This window comes from Sciurus carolinensis, chromosome 18 (assembly GCF_902686445.1).
Source record: "Sciurus carolinensis chromosome 18, mSciCar1.2, whole genome shotgun sequence".
In the NCBI taxonomy this organism is placed as follows: domain Eukaryota; kingdom Metazoa; phylum Chordata; class Mammalia; order Rodentia; family Sciuridae; genus Sciurus; species Sciurus carolinensis.
The window spans coordinates 20,600,624-20,622,491 of record NC_062230.1 but is presented as its reverse complement, the minus strand read 5'-3'; the positions used below and the strand labels follow the sequence as shown (position 1 = coordinate 20,622,491).

Genomic DNA, 21,868 nt, shown 5'->3' with positions numbered 1-21,868 from the left:
CAGTTCTTAAGTCCTCTCCCACTCTTGGGCCTGGCCTTTTGTTTTCGTCACACCCTCTTTCCATCTCAGTCTTGTCACCCTGAACCTGTTTCCACTGTCCGTCTCCTGTTAACCTAGTGTATTGTAAGAGCAGCAGCAAAGACAACTCCAAGCCTTCAGGGGACCAAAGCAGGGGAGAACATCTTTTGGGGACCAGAGGAAGTGGTTCTTAGAGGGACAAGGGGAAGTAGGGAGGGGAGAGGGTCAAGGGGACAGGGCCGAAGATGGTAACCCTACCCTAGGGAGGGGTTGCTGCAGCCATCAACAGGGGATTTAGTGTCCAGCGCCTGGTGAGCAAAGCCAGGACTGCCTGTCTCTCCCCTAAACCACCTCCCCCCATTGCTCTAGCTCAGCCTCTGGGAACACAGGCTTCAGGGCCCCCCCATCCCTGACAGGGAATCCCCCTCCAAGAAAATGGGACACCCAGGCAGCCAGGTAACCCAAGAGGCTACAGAATGTGCTGATGGCAGAGGGGGAGGGATAACTTTCAGGATGGGGGAGGGGGTCACCCCAAGTCATGGAACGAGTGTCGTTTCATTTCCCTCTGCGCTTGCTCTGATCCAGGGCGTTAATATGGTAGACCCCGGAGCATGTCGTCATCACTGTACTCTGGCACTGATGGTCTTGACACCCTTGAGAGGGAATGAGGATCAGACATGTCGTGTTCATGGAGCTGGTCCTGCCCCACGGATGAAGCACCCAGGGAAGCTGGGTAAAGCAGAGGCTCCAGTCCAGAGGAACAGGGAGGGGGCAGATTTTGGGAACAGGTTTGGGGGAAATGAGGAAAGAAGGAGCAGAAAGACAGGGCCACCAGGATCAGAGGGAAGTCTGAGAAGCAGTGGGGAAAAGGGACAGTGGGAGCTGGCTAGTGGTAGCCAGGTGGGCGGGGACCCCAGGGCTGGGTGCAAAGCCACAAGTTGTTGCTGAGCGGCTGGCCTTGGTGTCAGCTTCCTCAGAGAAGCAGCTGCTCTGAGCTGCCCTTCCCCACCCTGCTCTAGGATGGGGGCGTCTTCTGGTTTCCACCAGGGCAGCTGCTAGAGAAGCAGACAGGGTACCAGGGGTGTGTGTGGGCAGGGGAGGGAAGCCAGGCAGAGAGTGTGAGAGCAGTGTGAAAGGTCAGTAAGAGCAAGCAGCCTAGTGACCTGGGCTCAAGTCCTTCTGCCAGGGCCTCAGTTGCCTGCAGTGAACAAGGAATGTATAGATGACTCAAAAGTATTTTTAAAATTAATTAATTAATTAATTTGGTACTGGGGATTTAACCCGGAGGTGCTTTACCACTGGTCACATCCACAGTTCATTTTTATTTTTTTATTTTGAGACAGGGTCTCTCTAAATTGCTGAGGCTGGCCTTGAACTTGCAATCCTGCCTCAGCCTTCTGAGTCACAGGGATTGCAGGCTGTACTACCACACCTGACTTTGTTTTTTTTTTTTTTTTTTTTTTTCTTTCTTAGTACTGGGGATTGAACCCAGGGGTGCTTCACTGCTGAGCTACATCCCCAGTTCATTTGATTTTATTTTGAGACAGTTTTGCTAAATTGCTGAGGCTGGCCTTGAACTTGTGATTTTCCTACCTCAGCCTCCAAAGTCGCTGGGATTAGACATGCGCCACAAAACTATGATCTGAAAGGGTTTCTAAGGCCGCTTCTGCCGCTGTCTCCAGCTTCCAGACAGGATGCAGGAGGCAGTGGAGCAGAGCACAGGGAAGCACTGCCTGCACTGGGGAGGGTAAGGCCAACAGAGGTGGATGCAAGCTAGGGATTTGGCCTCATAGGTTTACGCCTTGTGCCTGGAGTTGGGGAGGGAGAGCCTCCTGGGTGAGTTGAGGACAAGGTGTTCCCTCCCCCTTTTCACAGTTCCCACAAACCCCTCCCCTGAAGTAGAGTCCTGCCGTGACCTGGGAGGTGGATGCCTCGGACAATGGGGGGTGTATGTGTCGGGGGTCACATCAACAGGCACCTCCACCTGGCCTAGCACCCATGTCTCAGACCAGAGTCAGGCCCAGCACCCTTCAAGCCTTTTGGCACTGGCTGGCTCTTCTCCAGCAGCACCTGGAGGAGTGACAGGGCCACTGTCTTACAGCAGCAGGAATGCCCAAACATGGAGGGGGGAAGCTGGGAGCTGGGTGGCTTCAGGGGAGTCAAGCCTGAGACGGAGGGAAAGAGGCAGGCTTTACAGGGTGCTCCTGCCAACAGGGCCCTTTGAGGTTACTTGTTTCTCCTCCGGCTTCCCAGAGGGGCAGAACGAGGTCAGAGAGGGAAAGCCACCAGCCAGACACTGCAGAAGGCTCTCCACCAGGGAGGTGTGGCTGCGGTGGGAACTGGGATGGGGAGAATGGCAACAGAGGGCTCTCTTGGACTCGACGGTGGTCTGTACCCTCAGGGTTGAAGGTGTTCTTCCTCCTGCTGGGGTGCTGAGCCACCCTTCCCTGACAGGTTCTGAACTTCAGTTTATAAAGACTTAAGAGGGAAATAAATGTCTCAGGCTCCCCCAGCTGAGACCTGCCTGTCTGGAGAGTGGGTAGGTGTCCTCGTGCCAGTCCCTGCTTCATCTCTGGAAGGCAAGTCCCTGAAGGCTGGCAGCGTTTAGGGGGAAGGGGGGGCCTCAGAGGACCAATTGCTGCCGCATTAGGATAGGATCAGGCCCTGCCTACCCTGGGGCGTCACTGGCTGTCGTGCTTTGAGAACACAGCACCCAGGTGTCCAAAGTGCTTCCCCACCCCTTGATGGCCAATTCTATTCTGTCTCCTGAGGCCAAGTTTTGGGGGAGCCCCAGGGATGAGACAAAACAGGGAGAGCCAGCAGGCTTCCCCTAGTCAGTGTAGCCTGTGTGCCCAGCTGTCTCCTGTCCATCTCCCCACAGGACACAAGGCCCAGAATAGCAAGGTCATGAGCATGGGTAGGGCCTCCTGGAGCTTGAGCAGAGACTCAGGGGCTGAGAGGTGGTGCTGGGCGTAGGGAGTAAGGGACATGATGGGAGGCAGGGCTGGGGGGTAGGGGAAAGCACAGAGGTGGGATTCTTCAGACCCAGTCCCCTTGCTGGCACCCATCACCCCAGCATTGCAAAGTCCAGGGGTGCCCTCTGTTGGAGGGCATGGCTGTAGCGCAGAAAATCAATTCAGAAAGCAGTTTAAAAATGTGGGCATTGCTAGCTCCATGCCCACAGGCCAGGCACTGTAGTGCAGGAAAGGAGCTGGTGGGGATGTGGCAGATGTGGAATCCGGACCCATGCGAGTGGATCTTCTGACTTTCAAGGGAAGCCAGTAATCTGAGTGTGTTTGTGACACACTGGAAACATTATCCAGGCCAAACAAATCACTTCAGCAGCATGACAGAGATGAAACCTCATCTTGGTTGAGGACACCAAGGCCCAGAGCAGGTACGCCTTGCCCCCAAGGCACACAGCAAATGAGAGAGGAGCCAGGGCTGGAAGCCAGTGCTCTGTCATTCAGCTTCCAGACTGGCCCTGAGGAGGGGCAGCCAGCTTGCCCTGCATCCCTCTGCCACGCTGGGTATCTGCCGACAGTGTTCCATCCTCACTTCCCATTACTCTCTGCCTGCTTTCTCCCCAGGGCAGGAAGGGCCTTTGGCAGTCACCAATCCTGTCCCACTAAGAGACCTTCCTGGAGACACCAAGAAGCACTGCTGAGCTTAGTACTCACCAAACCAGAGAGCTGGAGAGTGACAGGGGCTGGACCTGGGCCAGCTCTCCAGCCTCCCAGCTCTGGAGCTCACGACACTGACACATGGCCTTCCCAACCCACCTGTCTGGGTCCTCACCACAAACACTAGCCACAGCCATCACAGCGGAACTCAGATAAACCCTTTTATTTATTTATGCTTCTCCATTTTGTTTAAAACAACAACAACAACAACCTTAATATAACTGACAGCCCTTCCCCCCATCACCCTTGTGTGGGCTGGGAGGTGGTTAATGGGGAAATGGCCCCCAGGGATGGGACTGACCGTAAGAGCCCCTCAGGTAGGTAATGGGGCCCAAATCCCCTGCCTAGGGGATGGGCGCCTGTAGTGTACAAACTAGGAAGTTGACAGGGCTCTTGAACCTCTGCTTGTACCAACACATATGCCCTTGGCTGACAAGGGTCAGGAAGCATGTGGGAAGGGGACTCCCAACTCTCCTCTATGTCCCTACCCAGTCCAATCTCATGACCTGAGGACTGGGGAGCAAGAAGAGTGGAGAGAGGGTGAGGTGGGGTGTCTCACACGAAGGAGTACTGGTTATTAATGGCTCTGGGATGGCCCCCTTCTTCTCCGTTGCCCCCTAGTGGTAACTGCTGGAGCTGCACCATCGGGGTCACCCCAATTTCCCCACCAGAGCCAGCGCCACTCTGGGCCTCAGTGCCGGGTGCTATGGCCTCTTCCAATTCGACCACGGGGACCAGCTCAACCACGGGGACCAGCTCTTCCTGGACCCCTCCACTGCCCGCTTTCTCTTTCTCTTGCCTCTCTTTGGCTGCTGGGGCTGCTGCTGCCGCCACTTCTGGCGCCCCCGACGCCTCTTCTGCCCCAGGATGTGGGGCATCTGTCCATGAAGGGGGTTCAGGGGGCTGGGGTAGGTCATGGGAGGTGTTCGATTCTGGACAGGAATGGCAAGAAGACAGACTGATTGCTCTGGCAGTGACCTGCCCCTTGCTCGTCCCCCAGCAGCCATGTGCTATCTCCCCCCAGCCCGTCTCCTGAGCACCCCCCGTGGAAGATGGATCATGGGCGGAGGTGAGAGGAGGACCACACTTACACACAGTCACTCGCTCCGAAGGGCATGAGGGTAGAGGAGGCATCGGGGTAGCATCGATCTCCCTCGCACACCCCTGCATGGCTCCCGGCCTGCTCCCGGCCTGGGGGGGAGGGGCAACGTGGGGACAGATGGGACATTGGGGTGGGGGAGAGGGAGAGATCAGACAGGGACATCAGACATCAGGGGTGGAGGGAGTGGATCAGACCAAGCACCCCTGAAGGGCAGGCCCAAGGCAAGGCAGTGACAAAGGGCAGAGACAACGCTGGGAGGATGGACCAGGAGACAGACGATGGAACGGAGGAGGCCAATGGAATGGGAATGCACCAGCCCGGCAGGAGCCCTCCTTCCTACGCCCTAACAGCCTTCCTCCGTCCCCTCCAGACCCCTGGGAGGGAGCCTCCGCTGCCCTGATCTCCCCTAACACGCCTCTCCTCGCATCCCCCCGCCCCAGCTTTCTGGCACACACACCTCACTTCTTGGGTGCACGGGCACCTCCTCCCCTGCAGACCTGCTCTGCTCACCCTGCTGCCGCTGGGAGGGCACATAGCTGACAAGGACAACGTCGCTGGAGCCTCCAGACTCCAGAGGGATGGGGTGCACCCGGAAATGTTCGAGCATATCGAAAATGGACTGGAACCACAGGTGCTGGACCCGGCACTGACCCTCTTCGTTCAGTGACAAACGCAGGTGCTGAGGGCAGGATGAGCAAGTAAGGTGGGAGCCGAGGCCCCTGCCATTCACAAGACCCTCTTCCCCTAGACGGCAGTGTCCCTCAAGCTCCCCAGGCATAAAGCAGAGCCTCTGCCTCGGAGGAACTTACCTTGGCCTTGCCCTGGAAGTTGAAAGTGAGGACATATTCACCCCGCCTCGTTTCGCTCTGACGTACCAGGAAGACACCATGCGAGCCGGTGCCTCCTTCCAGCACTAGCTGGGCGGCCTTGAGTCGAGAGAGCATTCCATGGAACCAAGGGTATCCTGAGAGGGGCTGGTCCCCCTCACCTCCCTCTGACTCCCCCTGGAACAGGAAGGACCCTTCAGGGAGGAGAGAGGGAGGGAAACCTGGGTGTCAGGGAAGCTTCCCCATCTTGGGAGGAAAAAACCTTGCCCTCCTCACTCGGTGCCTCCTCCCTCACACGTCACCCCCTCCGCCAGGGTCACAGCCCTCAGAATCCCAAGACAGGAATGTCAGGGAGGCAGGCAACTGGCCTAGAGAGACACCCACGCACACCTCTGGTACCTGTGGCTGTTTCCGGAGTGTCCAGGGGAGGGTAAGGGGTTGAGAGGGGATGAACTGTCCCTGCCGGGGGGCCCTCCTCAATGGGGATGCGGGGGGGTAGCTCTGGGGGAAGCAGTTCCATGGAGTCAAAATGGGAGGCAGCAATGGAGGCTGAACTGGGGGAGATGGATGCTGAGGGCCGGTCTGAGAGGCCCCCATATGCCCCTGGAAAAAAATTGGAGGGCAAAGCTGAGAACTGGAGAATCCCTCTTCCGAAGGCCTGGTCTCCTGCCCACTGCCCCACCAGCAACCCAGCCCTGGGCCCAACTGCCAGACCCCTTTGAAGGCAGGGACCCCCGCTGATTTCTGATGGCTCCTGACTGCCACTTTCTGCGCTGTCGAGGGACCGTGCTTGTTGCAAGAAGGTCCTAGAATCCAAATGTGCCTACTGCTTTTCTGAATCAATAGCTGAAAAAGTGCTGCAGAGGTGTGGGGACAGAATCTCTCAAATATTCTCACATTAAAAAGGAGTCCTTTTTTTGGAATATAGGACAAATTTCCCAACTCTCAGAGGCATCGAAAAGCCTCCTTCTAGCTGGTGCAGTGACACATGCCTGTGATCCCAGAAACTTGGGAGGATGAGGCAGAAGGACTGCAAGTTTGAGGCCAGCCAGGGCAACTTAGTGAGACCCTGTCTTAAAATAAAAAGGACTGGGGACATAGCTCAGTGGTAGAGCACCGCTGGGTTCAATCTCCAGAACCAAAAAAAAAAAAAAATCTCCTACTTCATCTTCGCCTTAATTTGCATCCATGAAGCCTTCGCTTCGGCCTATCCAATTTTTCCAAGTGTGCTGAGCCCTCCCCACCTCAGGTCTCTGCACTGGCCTTTCACCTGCTCCAAGTCATATTCTCTTGTCTCACCTCCTCTGTGTAGTACTCCGTCTACTCCACCTTCCCCTGTGCTCTTCCTCCTGAGCTTTAAGGACTTCCTGCTTGTGCTGTTCAGAGGACACTAAGCAGACACTGTTTTGGGACCTGCTTTTTCTCAGGAGTGATGTCTTGCCAACCCAGCTAGACTGAGCCCACGGAGGGCAAGGAGCTCATCTCAGACATCTGAGTTCCCCCATCCTGCCCCAGGGCCACCCAGGACCATGCGTGTCCTAGGGCCTGCCTGCATGTCTGCTGGCTGGCAGGCCTGGGCCATGCTGAGAAGACAGGCACGTGTGGAGAGGAGGGCTGGGGCTCAGGAACCAAGATGATGTAGCCCATCTCAGATCACCTCAGAAAATCCACTTCCTTTCTCTGGTTTTGGCTGCCTGAGCTCTGATACTGTGTAAGGTCCATTCTAGCTCCAAGAGTCTATGATTTCTTTGTTAATTTGCTGAATATGGCTGTGTGCTAGGTGCTGTGATGCTGGAACCCAGAACACAGGCCAGAAAAAAGGGCAGAGTGGAAGTCAAGTCCAGAAAGGTGAGCTGTGGGCACCTCTGTGTGTTTGGTCAGGCCAGAAGATACAGAGACAAAAGAAATTTGGTGACCTCAACATATGCATAGAGATGCAGAGTGAGAACGAAACAAAGATGTCTACAAAGTGTTCTGGAAGCTTGGAGAAGGAAACCATTATCTCCAGTAAGAGTGGTGACCCACAGAAGACTTAGGGGAAAAGTCACAAGGCTGGGCACGGAAGCTGACTAGGAGTTTGCTTGGGGCCTGTGTGGGATGGTGACAGTGATGGTTCTAAATGGCAAGCTGTGGCTCAAGAGTGTTTGGCATGTTTGGGGACAAGAGACAAGCAATTGGCAGGGCAGCTGGGGGAGAGGAATGGGGTGCCCAAGAGTGTCTGGAAGAGGGTGTGGGGCCTGACAGCAGGAGCCTCGCACAGAGGAGTCTGAGGCTCCCAGTTCCTGAAGGCCCACCTTACCCTGTGAAAGGCGGTCATTGCTCTCACTGGCTCCCAGAAGCAGATCCTGGCTGGGCAGACTCTCTGAGTGGTTCAGGCAGGGCAGTTCGAGGCCATCTGTGTTCTCTCTTGTGAGGAAGGAGGTCCCAGGAGCCAGAGGGAGGGTCATGGGGCGGGGACTGGTAGCAGGGCAGGGTCTGCAGAAACAGGAAAAATAGTGCTGGGGAGAAAGTCACCAGGAGAGAGGCATAAGGCTGCTTCCCACCCCCACCCCCAGGTCCCCTCAGCAACAGAAGGCAGGCTCCTCACCCTGGGCTCAGGCATTCTTGAATGTCAGACACCCAGGCCTTCACATGGAGAGCATCAGTTGTCTCCAGGATATACTCTGAGGGGCCTTCCACCTATGAGGCCAAGAGGAGGACCTCAGCCTGGGTAGAGGCCAGGGAGGCAGCCCCCGGGCCACTTCCACCCCTAATGAAAACATCTCCCACTCTAACACTCCTAGGAAAGCCAGTCCCAGGGACACACTCTCGAGGCATCTGATAATACATACCTCTCTCAGCCCATGATGCCTGCTCAAAAGCGCTGAGCTTTCTCCCCAGCACAAGCACTCCGCAGGGGCGGGGGTGGAAGGCTCCAAGCTCCTACCTTAACCACAAACGTGTTTTCCCGGTCAGGCATCTCCAGGGCTGTGGCTGTCCGAACATCCGTGATAGTAGAGCAGGGAATGCTGAGTCGGGGCCGAGATGCCTAGGTGAGAGGGGACGGGATCCAGCCTTCCGGTGTGCAGAGACCTGCTCCCCCTCCCTCCAGACATGCATCTCTCCTTATAGTCCTAGGGCAGGTGGCAAAAGGCAGGAACACTGCTGTTCTGGTCCTGCCCACAGCTACTGACAGAAAGTGAAGCTCACTTTGAAAACAAGTCGGTGAAGCTATGGGTGTGGGTTGGCAGACCCTGCGCGGATTTGCAGAGCTGGGTTACCCTCTGGCTGCTCTCAGTGCCCACCCTCCTCCATGCCTCACCTTGGGTGGTACGAAGAACTCCAGGCGACTTCCTCCTCCTCCTTCTCCTTCACTCCGAAGCAGTAAGCGACACTTCTGCCACTGGGGCTGCCCTCCTCCCCCAGAGGAAGGCCCAGTTGCCCCTCCTCCCCGGCCCACTCCAGCGGGGTCAGGGGCGGCCTCCTCAGCCCCCATGAAACTCAGCAGCTCTTCCCTCTGCACCACCCCTGCTCCGTCCTTCAATGTTCCCCCTCCCCGACTTAGTCTCAGCCTCTCAAATCGGTGAGTCCATCTTTCCCCAGGGGATGTGCCATCACTAACCAGTCCCCGACCAACAGTCGCAGCCCCCCCAGAGGAGTTGGAGTTGCTGTTTCCACCTAGGACTGGGGGGCCTGATGAGGTTTCCAGGGGACCCGCTGGGGAGGGAGGGTCAACAGTTCCCCGCCACTGCAGGATGCCACGGACAGAACCTCGGACGGAGCGACCCACTGAACGGAGGGAGAAGCGTTTCTTGAGCTTCGGCTTCGAGGAGGTCGTAGAAGAAGAGACTGAGGAAGGGAGGGGACCAGCCAGGTCCTCGGATGATCGAGAAGGGCCTAGCACAGCCAGGGGCCCGCCTACCCTGCAGCTCTCAAGGGACAAGTCATGTGACGGCGGGATCTCCACACCGGGACTCAGGGGAGCTAGAACTGGTGGTGAGAGGGAGCCTGAGGCCCGGGCCACCTCAGCTTCAAAGTGCTGCAGGAAGAGCTCAGCGAAGCGGCGAGAGAAGGCGGCTTCTGCGCCAGGTCCTGCGTACTGGGGGTGGGAGGCCAGGTAGAGGCGAAAACGACGGGCAAAATCCAGGGCTGCAGCCCGGGCGTGGGACTCACAGAACTCCCGCCAACTTGGGGGAGGGGGTGGTGGCAGGGGGGGAGGGGAGGGGGAGGCCCCATCCTCTGGGGAGGGGGCACCATTCATGATGGGCCCCAGGAGGTGGAAAGGGGGAGCCTGTGGGAAGGGGCGACAAAGTGGGAAGTGGCCAGAAGACGCGGGGTGAGCGGCAGCAGCTGCAGGAGGAAGAGAGAGGTACAGATATGGAGTCACTGCAGAGGTGGGGCTGGAAAGCATGTCCCACCCCAAGCCAGGGACTCCCTACTCTGGTTCATCCTCAGAAAGCAAGGGTGGAGAGAACCAAACTGTCTCCCTTCCCTCCACATGCCCAGGGTAATGGCCTCCTGGTGTCTAGCCTGCATCTCTCCTGCTGCCTTTCAGACCATTCTCCCTATGTGGGATCCAGGAGCGAAAGAATTGAGGAACACCTTCCTCCACAAAAGATTTCCCCATCACCATTATCCCTTCTCTAAGATGGATCCTCCACCATCTACCACACATTCCTCATGTGCCATTGGAGAGATTTCCATGGGGGTCATCTTACCTTTCCCTGCGAGAGGATTTAATGACCTCTCCAACAGATGAGAAAACTGAAGCTCAGAAAACTTTCAAAACTCTGAGTCTACTGTTTTCCTACTGCATAGTCCTAGTACCCAGGGACTAGCTGGATCAGCCTCAATCACATCTCCTTACTACCCCAGCTCTCAGAGGGCCAAGGGGGTGCTGGGGCTACAGAGCTTAGAGACCCTACCTCCTGCACCCTACGATTGAGCTCTGAAGAGAGAGTTTACACATTCAGGTTCATGGATGAATGAATGATGAATTCCAACAGCAATTGTTTTGGAAGTTGACCCCAGAGCCCAGCACCCAAGCACTATGTTTAGGAGACTTGGAATGGCCCTTGAGCGTCCCCACCAGTCTAAGGACACAGCAGCAATAACAGCACCAGAAGAGATGGCTGGGTCAGGGCACGTCTTTGCTGGCCACAAAATAAAACATCACATAGCACTGGGGTCCTAGGATCTCGCTCCTCCCTTTTCTCTTCCAAGGGAGTGTGCTCTAAAGGCTGGTTAGCCAATTGATTAAGGCCAGGGGTTCTGGAGTGAACAAATTACACAACCCTGAGCCGTGGGTTTCGTGCCTGTGAAACAGAGCTAAAGATCTCTACTCCCTACAGTCATTCGGAACGGAACATGTCAGTGCTTGACACAAAATAAGCACATAGGAAATGACTGCCATTATTGCTATCTTTATGAGGGACAGTATTGGGGTGGGGTTCCAAATTTCTGAAAGAGAAATGGAGAAAGGAAGGGGCTTCCCAAAGTCTCACAAACTACAAAGTGGCAGAGCTGGTGAGGAATTTACAACCCATGGCTCTTTGGTTAGTGCTCCTCCCCCCTGCTGCGCTGGAAATGACTGGCCCCAGGACTGGGCCAGGGCAGCTCAGGAAAGTCTCCCGGATCCATCAGCGACCTCACACTCCTGCTCAAATCCACAGCCAAGCTGTAAGTCAGCGACCCCTCCCCTTCCCCTATGGACTGGGTCTTACATACTCAGATGGCCCCAAACACAGGGACAACTCCAAACCAACGAGAAGCAGCCAGGAGATGCGGGAGTCATGGAGCACAGGGGAACCGAGCCAAGAGGTGCAGACAAAGCAGAGACCGGTCCCCAACCTGAGGCCACCTCGGCTCCTACAGGCCCACCCAGTCCTCTGCACCAGGCAGACCCAGCACCCTTCAGGCCCGCTGACCCTGCGGCTCCTGAGTTGGTGACTCAGTTTCTCTTCTGCCAAGCAGGACTCAGAAACATTTTCCCAGTGCACCTGCCTCTTGGCTCAGTTCTGACATTTCCCGAAGGGCGGGTGGTGGAGGGTGCAGGCTCTGCTCCCGGCTAGGACCCTCCCGGCTCCGTGCTCAATCCACTCCGACCCGACCCGACTCGCTGGACACCCCCCTCCCGCGCATTCCCCCGGGCCGCAGTCTCCTGGGGACCAGCCCAGTCTGCAGCATTCCCCGGGGCCAAGTGCCCCTCCTGCCCCCGGATCCCCACGCCCACCCCCACCCTGGGCTCCCCTCAGGCTCCGGGGTCGGGTCGCGGAGAGGGAAGAGGCACTTGAAGAGGGGGGTTCCGGTTCCGGTCCCACCTGCATCTCGGTCCCCGCGGTTAGCTCCGGCGGCGGCGGCGGCGGCGGCGGCGGCGGCGGCTCCCGCTCCCTGCGCGCCCCCCCCGCGACGAACGCCCGGCCCGGTGCTGCGCAGGCGCCGGGACCCCTTTTCCCGTCGCCGAAGGAAGCGACCATAGAGAAGAGCGGCGAGAGGGAAGGGCACCTTCTTACTCACTTCCGCCATCCTTCTTGTCAGTGCGGACCCTCGGGAGCTAAAAGCCGGTGAATCTCGTAGGGCTGCGTTGACTTCTCTGGTTGCATCTAAGAGGGGCCGCAGAGGCAGCCGTGGGAAGGGCGAGGGTTCCGCCAGAGCGTCCTCTCGGAGGAAATTCGGGACAAAGGAGAAAAGGCAACCATAGAGATACCACCCTAGGGGATAGAGTCCCGAGTCCCTGCTGAAGGCTAGAGTAGCCGCCGAGTCCTGGAAACCAGAGAGATGCTAAGGCTCTTAGAAGGTCGCGCCGCAGCCTAGAGCGCCTGGCCCTGCTGCTGAGGGACATGGACATCGCCCCCAAGGAGCCGGGCGAGGAAAGAAACAGGTGACCTTGGGGAGGCCCCGCGAGGAGGCGGAGCCTGAACTTAATTTGGCTTCGTCTGTGAGGAAAGGGGCAGGTGGTCCAGGAGATTCCATCCCAGATGGGAAATAAAAATGGAGGCCAGAAATAATGAGGGCTGTTTTAGGACATCGGGAGGTATAAAATCTATGGCTCAAGTAATTGAAAAGTCCAGAGTGGGCCAGGATCCGCCGAATACAGGGGCCAAAAGATAGGAGGAACCTGTGGCTCACCACCTCTAGTTCAGTTTTCCCATGCATTTAGTGTCACCCTCAGACGAGGTGCCCTCTTTTGGTGGCAAGATGGTTTTCCCTATCTCCAGGTATAAGTCCCAATAGCTTAGCAACTCGGCAGAAGCAGCACACCTTTTTTCCTGAGGGTTCCGATAAAATTTCCAGAGCTGACTGATTGGATCAAGTGCCTATTCTAAAACAGGTAAGTAACCTGGAGATGGATAAATGGCCTGACTCGCATAAGACGTTTGTTTAAGACTGAGGGAAGCCAGATGGGGCTGGAAGAACTTATTGTGCAAAAACAATTTCTGACCTAGACAATCTTAGTCCTGCTGGCGCAAGCCAAACATACATCAGGTCACAGATGGCCTTTGTTTGAGGTCTTCATCACCAGCTTTGTCCACCCCTTTTCCTGATTCAGGGGAAGATGTCAGTGAAAGGGAACCTATATCTATGGTCTACCCCCGCATACCTTTATACACTCGTGGTAGTTGACTTATCCATCTGAGAGAGATACGGTTGAGGAATACAGAAGGGCAAAGGGCCGTTGTTGAGTTAGGTTTGGAAGTGTTGTGTCTAGGCTGCCCAATGAAGTGAGGAGGGGCATGCTGGGGATTGAACCCAGGGCCTCACACAGTAGTAGGCCTGTGACTGATCTACGCTTCCAGCCCCCAATAAATCTTTGAGATTACTGACATATTCTACATCAGCATTGTCCAGTATTGTAGCCACTAACCACATATGGCTATTTTTTAAAAAAATATTTTTAGTTGTAGATGGACACAATACCTTTATTTATTTATTTATTTTTATATGGTGCCGAGGATAGAAGCCAGTGCCTCATACATGTGTGGTGAGCGCTCTACCACTGAGCCACAAACCCAGCTCCTAGTCAGTGGCTTCTGTATTAGATATATCAGGAGGTGTTCTTGGACAGCTAGGTGGAGCTGTCCAGCAGAGAGGAATTTAGTCTGAGCTGTACAAAGCAGTTTGGTGATGAGACGTGAGCAGTGCAACAGTGGTTGAAGCCAAGGACATGAATGAGACTGTCCAGGTAACATGTAAAGAAGAGACCTTGTTCTGGGGAACAATCAACACTAAACAGACAGAGTAGTAGAAAGTGCTGAGATGGTGTTTTGAGTCATATTTCCCAGAAATGTTCGGAGATGAGGGTTTGTGTTCAGTGTGTTCAAATTATTTATTAAGAAAGTGTTGCCTGGAGCTGGGCATGGTTGCACATCCCTGTAATCCCAGAGATTCTGGAGGCTCAAGGCGGCCTTTACAATTTAACGGAACCCTATCTCAAAAAATAAAAAGGACTGGGGATGTGGCTCAGGGATAAAGTGTTCTTGGGCTCAATCCCCAATACCAGAAAGCTACCTGAACTGGGGTGTAGCCCAGTGCTAGCACATGTGCATAGCATACTTGAGACTGGCCCTGGGTTCAATCTGATCGCCACCCCACCAAAAAAAAAAAAAAAAAAAAAAAAAAGTGCTACCAAGACCAAGAGAAACAAGTAAGGGAGCAGGAGAATTAGAAGGAAGGAGAGGAAGCCAAGCAAGCACATGATTATCAGGCAGAGAGTACTTCAGTTAGAGCCCACAAGGGAGCCCCAGAAGTAAGTTATGCCTTGGATTTGTCCAGAAACAAAGTTGGCCTTTTTGTACTTCCACATCCCTCAGCCATTGGCCCAGGGCTTCCCCTGGGAGATGTGGAGGCCCAGGCACTTCTGTCAAGGCAAAGCCCTCCAACAGCATGAGGGTGTTCCTCAAAATGAATGAGTAAATAAATAATAAAAGGCGGGAGTTTTAACTGTTGGAAGAGAAACTGTACCAAAGATGGGGAATGTGGAACACAGGACGTGTGACAGGGAGATGGACAAATGCACAAGTGCATACAGGACATGAAGGGACCTGTGGGAATCGGGGGCTGCACACTGCCACTGTCTCTTACAGAAGGCATTGATAACTGAGGGGTTGTGAGTGACCTTGGGAGAGTAATTCTAGGGAGGAGGTGGTAGCATACAAGTGGTAGTGGTTTAAGGAGTGAACGAAAGGTGAAGAAGTGGGAGGAGGAATGTGGAGAGCTGTTTTACAGGTTGGCTGAAAAGGGAAGGCCAAATGGAGGGTTGGAGTTTGAGAAGGTGGGAATGGGCTGGGGGTGTAACTCAGCGGTAGAGTGAGGGCCCTGGGTTCAATCCCCAGCACCACCCACCCCTATCCCCACAAAAGGTGGGAAAATTTGCAGAGGAAGACTTGGAAGTGTAAGGGGCAAGAAGCTAGGAGACAGAATGGCCCTTGAAGGAACAAGGTTTGGGGAAGGGGGACAGGATGGCATCCAGGGCCAGGTTAAACCAAGGTATTAATATGAAGGGGAAAAACTTCTTCCTCAGGAATGGGTTAATACTCAGGACACTACAAATGATAGAAACCCCAATTTAAGCTAGTTTAAACACGAAGGGGAGGCATTTGTCAGTTAAAAGAATTAAAATATCAGAGGTAGAATGACTTCAGGCATGGCTGGATTCAAAGACTCTAAGAATGTCATTTTGAACTTGGCCTGTCTCTTTTAGCTCAGCTTTCCTCTGAGGGGCCTTTATTCTCAGACAGGTAGTCTTCTCTTTAATAGCAAGATGACCAACAGCAACTCTAAGCTTTGTCCTACAACCTCAAGGGAAAAGATCATAACTTTCCTGATGGCTTCGCCAAAAGAAATAGGACCGTCATCAACTCGGCTTTTTTTTTTTTTTTTAATTTTTTTAGTTGTCAATGGATCTTTTATTTTCTTTATTTATATATAGTGCTGAGTATTAAACCCAGGGCCTCGTATGTGCCAGGCAAGTGCTTTACCACTGAGCCACAACTCCAGCCCTCAGTTCAGCTTTTAGTCACCTTAAGGTCATCTCTTGGATAATAGGGAATGTTAGTGGATGTGGGGGGACACACTTGTGATCCCAACAACTTGGGTGGGTGAGACAGGAAAATCACAAGTTCAAGACCAGCCTGAGCAATTTAGCAAGGACCGATCTTAAAATAAAAAATTTTTTAAAAGGCTGGGGCTCAGTAGTAAAGCTCCCCCGGACTCAATCCCCAGTACTGAAAAAAGAAAAAAAGGAATTTATGTTCTTTGTCCCAGGTTCCTAGCACAGAGCTGCTAAAGTGTGCACAATTTCCTAGGTGATATAAACAACTTACTCATGAGTCCCTTAGGTTATTCTGAAGTTTTTGCTAATGAGTTGATTAATGGCCGGCCCTTATGCAGCTTCAGTATGGGGCTGATCACCAGAAAGAACCACCTGGTGATTTGTGGATTTGAATTTGGAGCCAGCTGACCTGGAGAATGAGATTATTCACATGACCAATGATTTATTAATCAACCATGCCTAAGTAATGAAACCCCAATAAAAACTCAGGATGCTGGAAATCTAACAGGTGTGAATGCACTGATGTGCAGGGGGTAAAGTACCTGGATTTCACAGGGACAGTATACTGGAGCTCTGCCTTTAGACTCTCCCAGAATTTGCCCTGTGCCTATTGTTGTTTGGCTGGTCTTGATTTGTACCCAAGTGGAGCACTTCCTGCATTCTTAGTGACCTCCCCTAGGCAGCCATGCATGGCTAACCCCCTAGGCCACCTCCCAAGTGCCTTTGATTTAGCAGCTTTTGTGACATTCAGTGTTTCCTCTTTGGATATCTCCATTCACATCTGAGTGACATGGGTGTGATCAGCACTGACGGTTGGTGTGCAGGGGTGGAGGGCAAGTGGGTAGGCCTGGGGGCAGACAGGAAGTTGGTGCAGTGGTCCAGGAAGGGCTGATGCCAACCTGGCAAAGGCAGTGCAGTGGGGCCTGTACCTAGGGGAACATCCAGAGATTTCTGAGGACACAGTGCCAAGCTGGCTGGTGGGAAGAAGAGTAAAGGACACCCTTGAACTTCCGTGAGGGCTTGATGAGTGTCACTGAGGACAAAGTTTTGGAACCTGTTCCGTTAGCTACTAGGCATTCATTCAAATGACAACAAACTTTTTAAAGTGACAACAAGAAGGCAGAAGGATTGCTTAGTTTGAGGCCAGCCTGGGCAACTTGGTGAGAATCTAGCTCAACAAAACAAAACTAAACTTAACTTTGAGCAGTTCTCAAACTTTTGAGATACAAGAACTCTCTCTTAGAGATCATATAGTTAACTTCCATCCCCAAACTATAGATAGTAAGCTGAGGCCCATATAGTCACAGCAACTCATCTTTATTTACAAAGTGAATATGAATACAAAGTTTGTTTCCATTGAAAACATCAGGAAACTTAAAAAGCCCAACAGAAATGTTCAACTGAATGATACAAGTAATTTTTTCATTGAATCATTTGTTCATCTAAAGGTCACACACTATTGTTAAACAGTAAGTTCTCATTGTCATGAGCTAGTGAGATAGGACAGCAAAAACAAAACAAACTAGTAATTTTGGCTATCTAGGTGCTATGAAAAAAAATCAAAGAGGACAACTGACGAGAGGGCTACTCTAGATAGAAGTGACATCTGAGGTAGACTGAATGAGGATGAGCCAGGGGGAAACCTGGGAAGCAGCATTCCAGGGAGAGGGAAGGACATCTGAATGATCCCGGGGAAGAGTCTTAGGATGTTTGTAAAACAGATGGCCAGTCTGGCTGGGGGGAGAGCAAGTGAAATGAGTCATATTAGGTGGATTCAGAGGTGGGCAGGGGCCAGGCCCTGCAGCCACAGGGAAGAGTCTGGATTTTCTGTCAACATCAGCCTTAATGAGATATAATTCACCTACCACCTGCCCCCACTGAGCTGCTACTCACACATTGAAAGTAGGAGTTCAGATTTTATTCTAAGTGCAGCAAGGAATTACTGGATGGATGGATGGTTGGTTGGTTTGCTTATTTGCAGTGCTGGGGATGGAACCCAGGGCCTTGCACATGCTAAGCATGTGCTCTACCACTGAGCTACACCCCCAACCCCCAGTCCACATTTGAAAGACTGTGTGGAGAATGAACTTGACAGATACTGGGAATAAGAACAGAATCTACAGGACCCACTGGAGAGCACATAAGGTAACCTAGATGACAGATGATCCCAGAATGAGCCACAGTGGTGAGGGTGAGAAGTGGTCACATTTGAGATCGAGTGTGGGGAGGCAACCAGCAGAACTGGGTACTGGGTTAGGTGTGGGAGTAGGGGAAGAGAGCTGTGTTGCCTTTTATTTAATGTACAAGAGGGTTGGAAGCCAGATGTGGTGGCACATGCCTCTAATCCCAATGACTTGGGAGGCTGAGGCTGAAGCTGGAGGATTCCAAGTTTGAGACCAGCAACTTAGTGAGACCCTATCTGGAAAAAAAAAAAAAAAAATTAAAGGACTGGGGTGTAGCTCAGAGGTAGAGTGCCCCTGTACCCAGTGATGGAATGGGGTAGGGGGCAAGGGAGGAAAGTGGGGGAGAAAAATGAGGCCTATTTTGCACATGTGAGTCTAGTACCACAATACTGGCCCCTTCACTTGGGAAGACTCATTAATAATTCAAGTGTAAACACTCACAGAGGCCTAAAGACATAAAGATGTCCAGAGAGAAACAGATGAAGCCTACCCCGAGCCCTACTTAAGTCACCATCTCAGGACAAAAAAAAAAAAAAAACAAGAAATACATCTTGGTACCAAGCCCCGTTAAGAGATGGTAATCAGGATATATTTGGCTGCAAAACACCAACAGCCTTGGTATAAACTATAGGGCATTCATCATCTCACACCAGTAGTCTTCTTAGAAGGTGTTTGCTTTGTCCTTCTCTGGGATTTGGCCTCACCATCAGCTGGGAGGGCACAGCAGTTCCAGATTTCCTATCCAGACCCTCCCAACATCCAGAGTCAGAAGAACGTGCACCTCTTCAAACCTCAGCAGTGAGGAATCCTTAACAAATTGTTATTATATTGTGTGCATGTACAAATACATAATGAATTTCACCAATGTGTATAATTATAATACTCCAATAAAAAATATGAAAGAGGTGGGGAATTCTTTCCCACAAGTACCCAAGCAGATCTCTTATGAATCACTGATCCCAAAGAAGTCACACATCCAGCGCTGAACAAAACCCCTGCAAGGAGAACTGGTTCACCAAAATTGGAATAGACCTGTTAGGATTTCTTCTGGAGCTGGGGAAAAGGCCACCTGAACAAAAATCAGCACACTGGGCTGGGGAGATAGCTCAGCTGGTAGAGTGCTTGCCTTGCAAGCACAAGGCCCTGAGTTCAATCCCCAGTACCGCCAAAAAAAAAAAAAAAAAAAAAAAAAAAAAAAAAAAAAAAAAAAAAAAAAAAAATCAGCACACTGCTGGCAGAAACAGAAAAATGGCTGTTAAGCAGGAATTCAAAGTGTCTGCCATTAGTAGAAAAAACAGATTACTGGATGTGGGGGATGGAAAGCCATTTGGTTTTAAGAGCATCCTTCTAGAGTTCAAGATTCTAGGCCAGGCAAGGTGGAGCACACCTATAATCCCAGTGACTCAGGATGCTGAAGCAGGATGATCACAAGTTCAGGGCCTGCCTCCGCAATTTAGGGAGACCCTCATCAATTTAGACCCTGCCTCAAAAAAATTAAAAGAATTCGGAATGTAGCTCAGAGGTAAAGTTCCCCTGAGTTCTATTCCTAGTACAAAAAGAGAAAAGTTCAAGATTCTGCCCAAAGAGTTTTTCTTCAACTGTAAACACATTTGAAAGAAAAATCTCCAAGCAAATTCAGCCTTCTAAAGTTGCAATGTTTCAGTTTCCTTTGTCTCCACCCCTTCACCCGACCTCTCATACACATGCTATTCTTCTACAGTAGCCAGCTGTCCTTCATTTAACATTGCTCACAAATGTTTTCACAGGTGTTTGGCTCTCCTGGTCTCTGCACCTCTGAACCTACCCTATTAACATTTCACCCCAGCTACTCAGGAGGCAAGTTTGAGGCCAGGTGGAACAACTTAGTGAGATCCTGTCTCAAAATAAAATAAAAAGAGCTAGAGATATAACTTGGTGGTAGAGTGCTTGCCCAGCATGCAAAACAAAACCCCAACCATATCCAGACTAGACTGGGCCTGTGTGCTCTTTCCACTCACTGTAATAAGATCATCAGTAGACAGCCAGCTTTTGAAGAGACTACATCTGAGGAAATTCTCTGCTCTCAGTCCTGTTCCCCAGCATCAACGTCTGTCAACCTGTCAGCCTCCACTGATATAAACACTGACAAATGATTTAAAGTCCTCCAATGAGACACATCCATGTAAGTCTTTGGATATACCAGGTTTGGGGGTTGGAAAGAGGGAGTCACTTTCTTGTAGAAGCAGCAGCTTCAGTGCCACCAGTAGTAGCTGTTAGATGAATCTAAATTCTGGCATATGGTATTTGTTGGCAGTGGCAGCAGTTTTATTTTCCCAATTTATCTTCTTTTTAAGCAGTTTTCTTATCAGATCAGATCAATCCTATAGCTTGGAACTGTTACTCAAACCTGCGTCATAAGTCTATAAGCTGCCTAATACCCTTAACAAGCCCTCTTTGCTTAAACAAGCCAATGTAAAGTCCATTAACTATAAATCGAGATTCCTGAGGTTGGAGGGTGTTGGGGAGTGATATTGATCAAGTTATATTGTGTGCACATATGAATATTTAACAACAAATCCCATCATAATGCACAACTATAATGTACCAATTAAAAAATGTGAAAGACAACTCCTATTATAGAAGTTGCTGGGGTCAGCAGCTGTAGAAAATATTTCCCCTTTTGGAAATTCACTATTATAGAAGTTACTATAATCAGCAGCTGTAGAAAGTACCCCTCACTTTGGACTCTTTCCTAAGCACTGTTTCTCAAACTTCAGTCATTCACACTTTGCTTTCCCACAAACTTGTCATATGTTCATACCACTCATTATGTTATCTACCAAACAGTGTTCTTTAAGTCGCTCATTTAACTTTTGGGTTTTTTTGTTTGTTTGTTTGTTTGTTTGAGGGGGTGCTGGGAATTGAACCTAGACCTCACACATGCTAAGCAAGTGCTCTAAAAAAAATTTTTTTTTAAATTTTGAGACAAAGTCTAAGTTGTTTTTGTCCTCCAGAAGTTGCTGAGTTTGGTCCCAAACTTGGCAAACCTCCTGTCTCAGCCTCCTGAGTCGCTGGGATTACAGGCGTGCGATACTGCACCAGGCTTCCCTCCTTCCTGCGGTGCCGAAATCAGGACATGGCACATACTGGGCTACATCCCCATCCATATATGAGTGTCAGAAACATAACTCGAGATTTAGGCAGCCACTGTCGCCTCCTCAGGGTGAGGTCACAGCTGCGATAAGATGGATGTGAAAGGTCATTTACTACCTTGGACTCATTCAGTCGAAATTTCTGGGCACTCACTGCGTGCCCCATCCTGTGTTAGGCACTGGAGCCAAGGCGGGAACAAGACCCAGGGCTGTCTTTAAAAAGCTCCCCAAAGTGGTCCTTCACTCTCGGTGTCATCTGCAAAATTCTATGGGTGGGAGACCACCAAGGGAATTGCTTCTTAGGGGGCAGAGGGGCTACAGGGGAGTTCGGCAAAGCTGTCTTGGTGGCTCTGACTGTGAGGTCAGGCAGTACAGCGAGCATCCCCGCAGGCTGAGACATGCGAGTATCTGAGGGAAGGGACTGGGAGCCCCAGAATTTCTTCCCTGACTCCTGCCCAGTCCATTTCTTCTCAGATCTCCTTCGAAAGTGGAAATAACTATTCCCACTTTGCAGTTAACAGTTTAAAGAAGAGATGAGCCACATCTGAGCCCCAGTCCAGGAACTGGTCCTACCTCCAGCTGCGGCAGAGGCCGCCAGATCGCTCAGGGTGTTCGGTGCTGCTCTGCGTCGGGCCCAGGATGTGCCTGAGCAGTCCGCGCGGTGCCTACTTCCCTTTGAGCCCGGCCCAGCCCTATCTGACCCCTGAAGTCCGCTGCCCTGGGAACTGCAAGCCCAGGAGCTTCACAGCCGCTGGTGCATCTCGGAGCGCTCTACAATGCCCCGCACCAGTCAGCTCGCCAGGCCGGACAGAGACACGGCAACATTCACCTTCCCCGCCGTTGAGACGCAAACACCCTCCCCTTCCGCCCCACGCCCGGAAGTCGGCGATATGT

The 21,868-nt window shown here is 52.1% G+C and overlaps 1 protein-coding gene and 1 long non-coding RNA gene across 12 annotated transcripts; one reads left to right on the top strand and one right to left on the bottom strand.

Moving 5' to 3' along the window:
• The first annotated feature begins 615 nt into the window (after positions 1-615).
• LOC124970577 (uncharacterized) lies at positions 616-3,868 on the top strand. Its single transcript, XR_007106154.1, has 3 exons — positions 616-751; positions 3,292-3,415; positions 3,609-3,868. It is a non-coding gene; the product is annotated as an uncharacterized LOC124970577 (long non-coding RNA).
• Positions 3,850-12,409, bottom strand: Sh2b1 (SH2B adaptor protein 1). Of its 11 annotated transcripts, none has more exons than XM_047534032.1 (10): positions 11,930-12,073; positions 8,932-9,959; positions 8,557-8,658; positions 8,218-8,309; positions 7,930-8,105; positions 6,021-6,233; positions 5,613-5,824; positions 5,314-5,482; positions 4,793-4,892; positions 4,463-4,633 (listed from the first exon to the last, which is right to left on the bottom strand). In XM_047534032.1, the coding sequence occupies exons 2-10, from the start codon at positions 9,868-9,870 to the stop codon at positions 4,615-4,617; spliced, it is 2,022 nt and encodes a 673-aa protein (XP_047389988.1). In that variant the 5' UTR covers positions 9,871-9,959; positions 11,930-12,073; the 3' UTR covers positions 4,463-4,614. The 11 variants fall into 11 exon arrangements, with proteins under 11 accessions (XP_047389978.1, XP_047389977.1, XP_047389982.1 ...); XM_047534033.1 differs by having other exon boundaries at positions 6,030-6,233; positions 11,930-12,072; XM_047534030.1 differs by having other exon boundaries at positions 4,491-4,633; positions 5,261-5,482.
• Positions 12,410-21,868: the final 9,459 nt, after the last annotated feature.